Source organism: Crocuta crocuta, unplaced genomic scaffold (genome assembly GCF_008692635.1).
Source record: "Crocuta crocuta isolate KB4526 unplaced genomic scaffold, BGI_CrCroc_1.0 scaffold196, whole genome shotgun sequence".
Classification (NCBI taxonomy): Eukaryota; Metazoa; Chordata; class Mammalia; order Carnivora; family Hyaenidae; genus Crocuta; species Crocuta crocuta.
In genome coordinates, this window is record NW_027531026.1 from 4,200,468 (window position 1) to 4,212,459 (window position 11,992).

An 11,992-nucleotide genomic window follows, 5' to 3' on the forward strand; every position below is an offset into this window, starting at 1 on the left:
AAACATTAAAAAAAAAAAAAAAAAAGAAGGGCATGTGGGTGGCTCAGTCAGTTAAGTGTCTGACTACAAATCAGGTCATGATATCACAGTCCATGGGTTTGAGTCCTGTGTCAGCTCAAAGCCTGGAGCCTGCTTCAGATCTGCATCTCCCTCTCCCTCTGCTCCTTTCCCACTGGTAAGAGTATACTTAGTTTTGTAGGAAACCACCACACTGTCTTCCACAGTTGCTCTACCATTTTGCATTCTCACCAGCAACAAATGACAGTTCCTGATTTTATACATCTTGGCTAGCATTTGATGGTAGTGTTCTGGATTTTGGCCATTCTATTAGGAGTATAGTAAGTTAGTAAGTATCTTCTACTGCTTTAATTTGCATTTCCCTGGTGACATATGATGGGGAGCATCTTTGTAAATGCTTACTTGCCATTTGTTTATCTTCCTTGGCAAGATGTCTGTGGCCCATTTTTTAATGTTTTGTGTGGATGTGTGTCTGTGTGTTCCTATTGTGAAGTTTTAGGAGTTCATTGTATGTCTTAGATAACACTCTATATAGGAAAAGCTTACTCCTGCTGTATCTCCTTTACTCTCATACCACTACTATATTCACAACATTTCTGACACCAGACGTGTGGAATTTTTTTTCTCACACCAAGCAGTTCTCTGCAACACCAGCTGGATGTCTTACAATTTAATTCAGTTTCAGCATCAACTGGATTTAGGGCCTAGTTCCACAAGACTTACTCCCCACTTCAAAAGCCAATTACAAGTAGTAGGTTCCCCAGATTACTCATAACTTCTGGCCGATTCGGCTACAGATCAGGTGTTCCCATGACACTACACCCACTTAGATTTCATTTGCTAGAACAGCTCACAGAACTCAAGGAAACATTTAAGTTTACCATTTACCATTAGGTTTATTATTTAATAAAGGATATGATAGGGGATACAGATGAACAGTCAAATGAAAAGATAGGTCAGGTAAAGTCTAGAATGATTCCTAGCACAGGAACTCTGTCTCTGGATCTGGGGTGCCCCACTTTCCCAGCGTGGGGATGTGTTTACCAATGAGAAAGCTCCTCAAACCCCCATACTTTGGGGATTTTTATAGAGGCTTCATCACATAGGTATGATCAATCATTAACTCAGTCTCAAGTCCCTTTCCACTCCACGGGAATGGGAATGGAGCTTAAAATTCCAGGCTTTTATTCATGGTTTGATCTGTTTTGTGACCAGCTTCCATCCTGAAGCTATCTAGGAGCCCCCAAGAGTTGGCTCCTTAGAACAAAAGATACACTCCTATCACCCAGTAAATTCCAAGGGATTAGAAACTCCACCAGGAACCAGGGTCAAAGACTAAATAATAGAAACAAAGATACTCCTAGTGTTCTTATCACTTAGGAAACTCTAAGGGTTTTAGGAATTCTGTGCCAGGAACCAGGAAGAGAGATCAAGATGTATTTTTTCCATTATTTCACATAGTCCTTTATCAGATATGTCTTTTGCAAATATTTTCTCCCAGTCTGTGGTTTCTCTTCTTGTTTTCTTGACATTATCCTTTCATAGATCACGGCTTTGGTGTTGTATCTAAATGGTCATCACCAGACATAATTTGGTAAATTCTGACATATGTATCTTTTTTGTTTCATTTCAAAGCTACAGTATACAAGAATATTTAGCTTGATTAAATACAAATTATTATATTAAAAATCCAAAATATTGTATGTTGAGATATATTAGTTTTATCTGCTGTTTTGTATACCTTTGGCTTTTATTGGGTGAATATATTATTTTTACAATATAGTGACATGTGCATTAATGATACTAATCATGTCCTAGTGGGTCATAAATTTGTAATAGACTTTAAAGAACCAAAAAGAATGTATCTGAATTGGAAAATATAATATTTTCAAGTACATCTCACTGACTGCTCATCCCTAGAACTTTATGTATACGTTGATTATTAGTTAAAACTTCCAGTGTGTCAGAATTTCCATTTGTTAAAAAAACAAAACAACAATCATAAAACTTTGTTTCCATTCTGAGCTTTTTTTTTTTGCATATTTTATAATTTTTGTGCCTTATTCCTGATAAACTTATACTCTGCTTTTGGTTAAAATGACCTCCACTGATTTACATGAAACTGAATAGTACTCAAAGGCCAAAGGCGGAAAAAGTTTGTTTCTCGTTGGTTTTTAACCAACTATTGGCAGATATTAAAAGAAACAAACAAACAAAAATTCAGATATATGCATGTATTTCGCCAAAAATGGGGAAAAAATGCATGTTGATGTTTTGGGGTTAAAGCAGTCTTAACAAATTTTGGAAATTTGACACTTCTCCCCTAGTTACACATAAAAGAATTAGTGATTATGTAAAAACAGCTTGATAAATCAGTAGCAAAACATGCTTAGTTACCTTTTGGCAACTGACTTTCTTGGTTAAGAAATCAGTAGTTTTAATAAGTTCTTTTACCTGACCATGTTCTATAATACCCATTAAACAGACTTATGTGTTATGAAATTTAAATAATTCAACGAAAGATTCTTAGGGAAAAAGTCTTTATGATGTGAGTAAATTACATTCTAAGCTAATGTTTTCTGTTATCAATATCACAATGTATATTGAAATCTAGTTCATATATGGTACTTTATTTTATGTGTTGCAGTTCAAATTAAACAGTCTTTACCCTCAAGGGGAACAGAAAAGGTTACCCATGATTAAATCTGTTACTTTATTTTGAGCAAAACTTCACATAAATATGTTTGGGGTTCTGAGTTCAGTGACTCCCTGAGGGGCAATTTGGTATATAACATAGGAAATTGTAATTCCATCAGTTGTGGGTCAGCTACCACAATCTAGAAATTTCTTCTTTTATAAGTTAAATGTTAATCTTTAACAAAATTACATCTTTCTGAGCTGTATTTTCCTCTGTTGACAAGTAATTTGTAGGTATTTAGCTTGATTTGGGGAAAGGACTATAATACTGTCAATCACAGTGGGACAATTTTGCAGCATATCAAAATGCCTTGGTGACTGACTGGAAGGATCTATATGTGAAGTAATTCTCTATTCCCTGCCATTTTACTATAGCCTCAAAATGCAATGTGTTTTATGTGGCTTAAAAAATGACCCCAATGCCATTAAAACATTTATACTGCTCTGAGTTTTCAGGTTCATACAATGGTTTTGTTCAGGGTAGCCATTTTCATCTTCATGCCAAAGATAATACTTATGTTGTGTGAATATAACTTTTTTCTATTTCCTTAAGCACTGACAAATGGTTATTTATTTATTTATTCTGCATGTTTATTCTGCACTTGGTTTTTACTTTTCCAAACCTGGTCAAATTGCCCTACTTAAAATAAAGTACACCAGTCAGTGGCCAAGAAGCCAATGCAGAGGATATATTCAAGAGAGTCTTTCGCTGGTCCTCTGGTACTTCTTCCTGAAGTAACATTTGCAGTAGCCATTGTAGCCTTAATAACATGAATTGCCAGTATAGATTTTCAGTACTAGTAAAAAGATATCTGGGTACAGTCTTAGAAAACACCCTTTTAACTGATTATCGTTGACTTCTGATCATGGAAAATTGGTGAGGTGTGCTGATTGATTTTGTTATTCTTGAAGAAAATCAATTCAGTGTGCAAAATAGGTAACTGCCCAATAGGACGTATCACTGTGCTCGACAGCATATGAAATATAATACACGGTTGCTATTATAGAAATATGTGTTAATGATGGTTTTACTTCAGCAGGCCCCAAATCCCAAAAGCCAAAAGCTACAGGCAAAGGTGCTTCACTCACTAATACTGCAGACGTATTGAAAAAAATCGAGGTAAGCTTTTCTTCTTACTGTAAGAGCAAGCTGTGAAAGTGTCATGCCTCCCTCGCCTTCTTCAGTCTTCACACCTTCTCTCACTTGTTAATCGTATATGGATTTGGCACAACCAAGCCCAGCACACAGGGTAACTAGAAAGATTTGAACATTGCTGGCTGGGAGATAAGGAGGCTCCATTCTGTCCTTCATTTCCACTTACCTGTCAACTTACCTTACCTTCTGTCACCTACTTCCTTTTCCATGAATCCCTATTCCCCCCTTGAATGTCTGTGTATTCTTATTTTCTCCTGGCATTGGAATTATGTATGGGAAAGAAACACAAAAGAGTTACAAACCTAAAATGTATTTATTTTTTTTAATATTTTAAAATTATATTTTAAGTTTATTTATTTTGAGAGAGAGAGAGAGAAAAAGAGAGGAAGAGTGAGTGCACAAAAAGGGAAGGGACAGAGAGGGAGAATCTCAAGCAGGCTTCATGCTCAGTGCAGAGATCCACTCGGGGCTTGTCTCACAAGTCCAAGGTCATGACCTGAGCCAATATTAAGACTTAGACACTTAACCTACTGAGCCACCCAAGCACCCCCTGAAATGTACTTCTTCTGAAAACTTCTCATTTTCCCCCCTATTTTGTATATGTACTTTTTTAATGCTTTTTTTTGTCTCATGTTGAGTTCTTTGACAGAAAAGTGCATCTTATGAAACTTACTTTTATTTCTTTATTGGTTTTAAAATTTCAAAAATAAAAGATAAAATATCCAAAAATTTAATAAACTGAAAATTTCCCCTTTCATTGTTGCCCCTAACCATCCAGTTCCCCCCTTGTAGAAAATCAGTATTACCTGTTTCTTACAGATCTTTCAGAAATATTTTATGCATAACAAATATAGATTTATTTTTCTTTTTAATGACAAAAGTTAGCATATTACACTCTTCTGCATTTTCATTTTATCGCTTATAATCAATTGGAGATGGTTCTATGTCAATCTATATAGACTTGCCTCATCCTTTTTTTTTTTTCCTCCACTTTTGGCTCCCCCACAAGAATAAACCATAATTTGTTGAACCAGTACCCAATTGATAGACTTGATGTTTCATGTAGTGTTTTGCTATTATAAACAGTGCTGTAGTGAATTCATATTAAGTATGTCATTATACATATGTAAATTTCTTGGAGTGGATTTCCTGGGTCAATTGTTATGTATATTAGGAAAAAGGGATAAATATTGACAGATCATTCTCAGTGGAAGTTATATCAATTTATTCCCACTCTCCATGCATGTATTACCTTGCATTGATGATAATAACGATGATGATGATAATGGTAGCAACTAGCACTTATTGAGAATTTATTATATGAACCAGATTCTTTGATGAGCTATTTACATACATTATGTCCTTAAGAGTTCAGAGCAACAAAGAAAGATGGATATTATTTTTCCTTACTTACAGATAAGGAAGTCAAGGCTTTAAAACTTTTACTTGTCGGGACACTTGGGTGGCTTAGTTGGTTAAGCATCTAATTTCAGCTCAGGTCTTGATTTCACAGTTCCTGAGTTCGAGCCCTACATCAGGCTCTCTCCTGTCAGCATGGAGCCTGTCCCTGTCTCTCTTCTGCCCCTCTCCCACTTGCAAACAGGCTCTCTCTCTCTCTTTCTCTCTCTCAAAATTAAAATAAACATTAAAAAAATAAAAATACAGAAACAAAACTTTTACTTGTTTGGTCAAGTTGGCACAGCTATGTGATAACAGAAACTCATTTTTGTTATTTTATTTTTGGACTAATACTTGAGCTGGAGATAATATGTCTGAAAATAAAGCTGGGAGGATATTGAAGGAAAAGTGGTAACTGTCAGGCTTAACTGTGGTAGAATGATGGATGAGGTTGCAGAACTAGCCAACTTGTATTGATTGAATGCAGATTCTGACTGTTCTCAAAGCTTCCTGGAAGGAAGTTGCTAAGATGACATGTGCTATAAAGAAGATCGATCTGAATGTAGTCTCATCAGAACAAATTGTGTTTCCCGGTTTTCTACATTTAGACAACTTTTGCATTTTGCACATTGTCAAAATTAGAGTTTTAAAGCTAGAGATCTAAATGAGTTAGCTTTATTAACTCTCTGTTAAAGAGAAAATTAGCTTCTGGATGACTCTATTATTGTTTCACTTCTTAAGCAAAAGTAGTTGCAAATGTTATTATAATAGAACTTCTGTGGGGGTACCTGGGTGGCAGAGTCAGTTAAGCGTCCGACTCTTGGTTTTGGCACAGGTCACGATCTCCCATTTCATGGGATTGAGTCTCACATGGGGCTCTGTGCTGACAGCATGGAGCCTGCTTGGGATTCTCTCTCCCTCTCTTTTTGCCTCTCCCATGCTCGTGCTTTCTCTCTCTGAAGATAAATAAACTTTAAAAAAAAAATAAGTCTTCTGTGGATGGAGAAGAAGTAACATGTAGTCAGATCTCATGATTAATGTGTGAATAATCAGACAACAGTAAACTAATATTTGAGCTTGTGTCTGTTTAATTTATAGGAAGTTCTCTCTGTAGGGTGGCTACATATTATTTAAAATAGAAGAACTGTTCCCTCTCACAGTTCGCAGTGTTTTCATGTTGTGTTAATCACATTATTCTTACAACAAATATGAAAGGTAGTGGGGCTAAATAGTTAAATCTCACATAGGAGAAAATGGAGGCTAATNTAAAGAGAAAATTAGCTTCTGGATGACTCTATTATTGTTTCACTTCTTAAGCAAAAGTAGTTGCAAATGTTATTATAATAGAACTTCTGTGGGGGTACCTGGGTGGCAGAGTCAGTTAAGCGTCCGACTCTTGGTTTTGGCACAGGTCACGATCTCCCATTTCATGGGATTGAGTCTCACATGGGGCTCTGTGCTGACAGCATGGAGCCTGCTTGGGATTCTCTCTCCCTCTCTTTTTGCCTCTCCCATGCTCGTGCTTTCTCTCTCTGAAGATAAATAAACTTTAAAAAAAAAATAAGTCTTCTGTGGATGGAGAAGAAGTAACATGTAGTCAGATCTCATGATTAATGTGTGAATAATCAGACAACAGTAAACTAATATTTGAGCTTGTATCTGTTTAATTTATAGGAAGTTCTGTAGGGTGGCTACATATTATTTAAAATAGAAGAACTGTTCCCTCTCACAGTTCGCAGTGTTTTCATGTTGTGTTAATCACATTATTCTTACAACAAATATGAAAGGTAGTGGGGCTAAATAGTTAAATCTCACATAGGAGAAAATGGAGGCTAATAAGCAGACAAACCGAAACTAGTAGCTTAACACAAAAAGAATAGAGAGAAAATGTGTGTGGCTCTGAGATCATTTTTTGTTATTGCATTTTATCTGCTATTGTTCACCGATTTAAGTATTTTGTGGGTTTGATTTAGACCTACATGGTAGAAATAAAGTTGTTATTTTTTTAAAGATTTGAGGTGGCGGTAATGGAAATAAAGACTGCCTAGTCCTATACAGCACTGAATGAATTCTATATTTTTAAAGTATTTTCCATAATTGGCTTAAATAAGTGTATTGCTAATTGTTAAATAATAGCTAATAACAGAATTTTTCAGATATAGTGTATGCCTTTCACAGAGTTAAGGAAATATAGCAGCACAATTTCCTTTTAACTACACAATATTCATGGGTTGTGGGCCTCTTTACTGCAATTTGATTAAAATAGAAAATACTCCATATGTTAATGTCAACATAGCATCATATGTTGACATTATATATATACCCATTATATGGGGTATGTGTATATGTATTTACAGACATTTCAAAAGATCTATAAACACTATTTTGTTTATTTGCACTCTTCCAAAGAGGTTGTCCATTGGAAAAATTACATTATTTTGTAGTAATAACTCATATAAGGCAACATGGGTCAGTGTGACAATAAATCATCTCTGTTACCTTGTTTTATTTGACCTGCCTGAGTGAAGTGAGGTAGGAAAGGTGGAATTTGAATTTTGATTAGAAACTGAATCTAATGTAGTGTTTTTATTGCCTTTGATTTCCTTAAATTCAAAGTTGAATATAATTAAAGGGATTTTAAAAATAAATGTTTAAGAACCAGCAAAGCAATAGCTAAGTTGTAGTCAATCCAAATATAAAATGTGTTTTCTTTCTATATATAATTGACAAAGCAAATATAATAGGATGGAGCATTTGCAGATTTATGAATTAATGTTCTGATTATTGTTTATGAATAATTGTATCTTAGGTAAAGTGATCCTGTGCCTTAATTAATAATCATTGTTGTATCCACCCCCTAGAAAACTTATGAAACTCTGTCACTCATGCACATTAAGCATAGAGCAATTTCATGATTGGATAGTGACAGCCGTAACAACAGGCTATTTTTTATCAAAGGGAAAAGTTGTTGGCAGTCATAGAAATATAAAGATGTAATTGTAAAGTTAAATGTGTGTGTTATGAGAACGTAGCATAGTGATTTTAACCGAGTGGGCAAGTGAAGCCATCAAGCAATCAAACTTTTCTAACAGCATCTCTTGCCTCCACTCTCAGAGTTGCTCATAAATGCTAATCTTGACATGGTTTGAGGTGGGTTTTTGGGGTTTTTTTTTTTGTTGTTTGTTTGTTTTTCCAGTAATTTGAGTTTTAACCTCTTTCTCTTCAACCAGTATTGAGAAGTAAAACTTCCTGGAGATAGGAAGTAAACAATAAGAGGGAACAGAGATAAAGACATGGATAATCTGCAGGATAATTTACACCAAGATGACTTGATAGTAATTGTTTTAAATGATCTCTCTCTCTTTTTTAAGTTTTTAATTTATTTCTGAGAGAGACAGAGAGACAGCAAGAGCAGGGGAGGGTCAGAGAGAGAGGGAGATAGAGAATCTGAAGCAGACTCCAGGCTCTGAGCTGTCAGCACAGAGCCTGACGTGGGACTCGAACCCACGAACCGTGAGATCATGACCTGAGCCGAAGTTGGACGCCTAACCAACTGAGCCACCCCGGCACCCCTTAAATGATCTCTCTTATAAACTAAAATGTAGGGGCACCTGGCTAGCTCAGTTGGCAGAGCATGCAACTCTTTATCTTGGGGTCCTGAGTTTAAGCCCCAGGTTGAGAGTAAAGCTTACTTTAAAAACAAATAAATAAGGGACGCCTGGGTGGATCAGTCAGTTAATCATTTGACTCTTGATTTTGGCTCAGGTCATGATCTCACATTTCATGAGTTCTAGCCCTGCACTGGGCTCTGTGCTTCTGGTGCGGAGCCTGCTTGGAATTTTCTCTCCCTCTCTCTGCTGCTTCTCTCTCAAAATAAATAAATTAAACAGGCATTTTGAAATGTTATCATTATATTTTCTTTTCTCCTTTCATGTTGGAAGGACAAGAAAATTCTGAAAGTTTCTCTCCATAAACTGAATCAACTCAGTATTTTAGAAAGAGGTAGGATAGAAATCATAAAAATAAAGCATTGTGCATTACAGCTGATTCCTCAGCAATACCTGAGACCCAGTTATGAAGTAACAAAACCAAAGGAAAACTAGTTTAATGACAAAACAGAGAGTTCCTCCTTTCTTGAGTGAACTCATAGTTTCCTAGGTGTGTCCTGGAGGATTAGAATTAGGAGATAGGTAACTATATTCTGTTGAGCTAAGCAGGGAGGTTAAAGTCTAGTGGTTTCCATTTAAATTAACAAAGTTCAGGGGCGCGTGGGTAGCTCAGTTGGTTAAGTGTCTGACTTTGGCTCAGGTCGTGATCTCATGGTTCATGAGTTCGAGCCCCACATCGGTCTTGCTGCTGTCAACCTGTCAGCACAGCGCCCACTTGGGATTCTCTCTCCTCCTCTCCCTCTGCCCCTCCCCCACTCATGTGCTCTTCCTCCATCCTCCCTCTCTCTCTCAAAAAATGTTTTAAAAAATTTTTTTAATTAATGAAGTTCATTTATACTAGGAATTGGAAAAGAGAGGTGATGGTGAAAAATCAGACGAGGAAAATGAAGAGAAAGAAGGAAGCAAAGAGAAAAGTAAAGAAGGTGACGATGATGAGGACGATGATGCTGTGGAACAAGAGGAGTATGATGAAGAAGAGCAAGAAGAGGTAAGGGTCTACTGGGGGATGGTAACAAAGTTACTGAGTTTAAGGATTTTCTAATAAGGAATCAGATATATGCTATATGATGATAGTAACAAACTAAAACCAAGTTGATGGGAACCAGGGATGTATCATTATCACTGATATCAATTCCTTAATGTCAAGAGAATTTTATTACATTGAAATAATGATGCCAATGGGGCGCCTGGGTGGCTTAGTCGGTTAAGCGTCCGACTTTCGCTTAGGTCATGATCTCACGGTTCGTGGGTTCGAGCCCCGCATCGGGCTCTGTGCTGACTTCCAGCTCAGAGCCTGGAGCCTGTTTCAGTCTGTGACTCCCTCTCTCTCTGACCCTCCCCTGCTCACGCTGTCTCTCTCTCTCTCCTAGAAATAAATTTTAAAAAATATTTAAAAATGAAATAATGATGCCAAACTTACTGTAGGAGGTAAAAGTAACTTGATAGGCAACTTTGTAAGTGGAAGTCCACAAGTTAAGGATATTGATCAGGTTATCTTAATATTTATCTACAAAAAATTTTAAATCAGTAGTGATTTAATGACAGTAATTAAGGACTTAGTCATTTAGAGTCTGAAGAGGAAATCCCTTCAGTACCATCATGTTTTAAATCCCCAAATGTGGGGCGCCTGGGTGGCTCAGTCGGTTAAGCGTCTGACCAGCTCGGGTCATAATCTCGTGGTTAATGGGTTCGAGCCCCACATTAGGCCCTGTGCTGACCGCTCAGAGCCTGGAGCCTGCTTCAGATTCTGTGTCTCTCTCTCTTCCCCTGCCCCACTTCCACTCTGTCTCTGTCTCTCAAAAATAAATAAACATTAAAGAAGCCTAAAAAAAGAATCCCAAAGTACCTGTGGACACTGCCAGAGAATGTATATGATCCACCCTTAAGTATCAGACTGAGGCAGGACTTAGTTTGGTTTGGGATTTCTAACTTTTAGAAACATGATGCATTTCAAAATAGAGACAGTCATTTTTTATTATTTATTTTTGAGCAGGGTAACTGTTGGTCATGTGGCATCTTTGGGACTTAGTAGACACCTCAGGCAGTAATCCTAGGCTGAGAGTTTCTTCTCCATGACGGTGAACTTTGTTTTCACTCCATTTCACCTTCTCACATGCCATTGAATCTTTTGTTTACCTGAAACTGCTACAGCTATGAAATCTTTATTATATGCTTTAATTAGTTTACATTAAATTTTGGGTTTTTTTGGATTTTATACTGGTGTAAAGGGAGAGGTCTGGATCCATTTTTATCTCTTTCTAAATGGCTAGCCAGCCGCTAACCTCATTTATTAAACAGTTTTCTTTCTTCACGGGTTTGAAATTCCCCTGTATCAGCTCTCAGATTCCCACTTGGACTTAGATGTATTCCTGGGATCTGTTTTTGAACCATCACTCTGCTGATCCAATTAATAGAAGCTTCTGATTACTAATATTTTTGGAAGAATTTTCCTGAGTATTCTTTATTCTTCCAGGTAAATTTTAAACTTAAACATTTTAAAATTAAACATATCACATGTCTCTAGCTTTCTTTCCAGATCATTCGCTTTTTTATTCCTATGCTCTGACATGATTGAGACCACCAGGCCTTCTGATTCTCTATCTCCCCTTCTCTGGTTCCTTATCTTAATTTCCTTCCCCAAGGCCCTTCCTCACCCTTTAATTGCTTTCTTGCCATTCGTCTCTTCCCTTGTCCACCCAGCACCCACTTGAGATCACAGTAACCTTTGATCAATTCCACTGCCTCCTTTTTGCCCATCTAAACTGCCTGTTGAACTTCCCTGAGGAATCACAGAAACACATGCCACTAAAACCACACTAGCCCCTTTTTTGCTGGCTAACATGATTTCTATATTTCTCTTGCCAAGCCCTCTGTCTACAGCAGTTAGTTTAGATCATCTCTTTTCTTAATCCCTCTCCTTGACTACCTTTTCTTTCACTCTTAGCAGATAATAGCACCTTCATACAGACAATGAAGCCTTCAAGAAGATACTCCCTTAATTTCATGTCCTCTGCCTTCAGACTAAGTGTCTTTCCTCCTCTCCGCCACCCCCCCC

General features: G+C 36.9%; 1 protein-coding gene across 3 annotated transcripts in view; it reads left to right on the top strand.

Annotated features, from left to right (window-relative positions):
- POLR3G (RNA polymerase III subunit G) overlaps window positions 1–11,992 on the top strand; it is a 40,750-nt gene that overhangs the window by 22,508 nt on the left and 6,250 nt on the right. For 2 of the 3 annotated variants that reach the window (XM_077770981.1, XM_077770983.1), the window contains exons 6-7: window positions 3,753–3,835; window positions 9,779–9,925. In XM_077770981.1, coding sequence (XP_077627107.1) covers window positions 3,753–3,835; window positions 9,779–9,925 — 230 coding nt within the window. The remainder of the gene's footprint in view (window positions 1–3,752; window positions 3,836–9,778; window positions 9,926–11,992) is intronic. The other variant, XM_077770984.1, reaches the window with a different exon arrangement.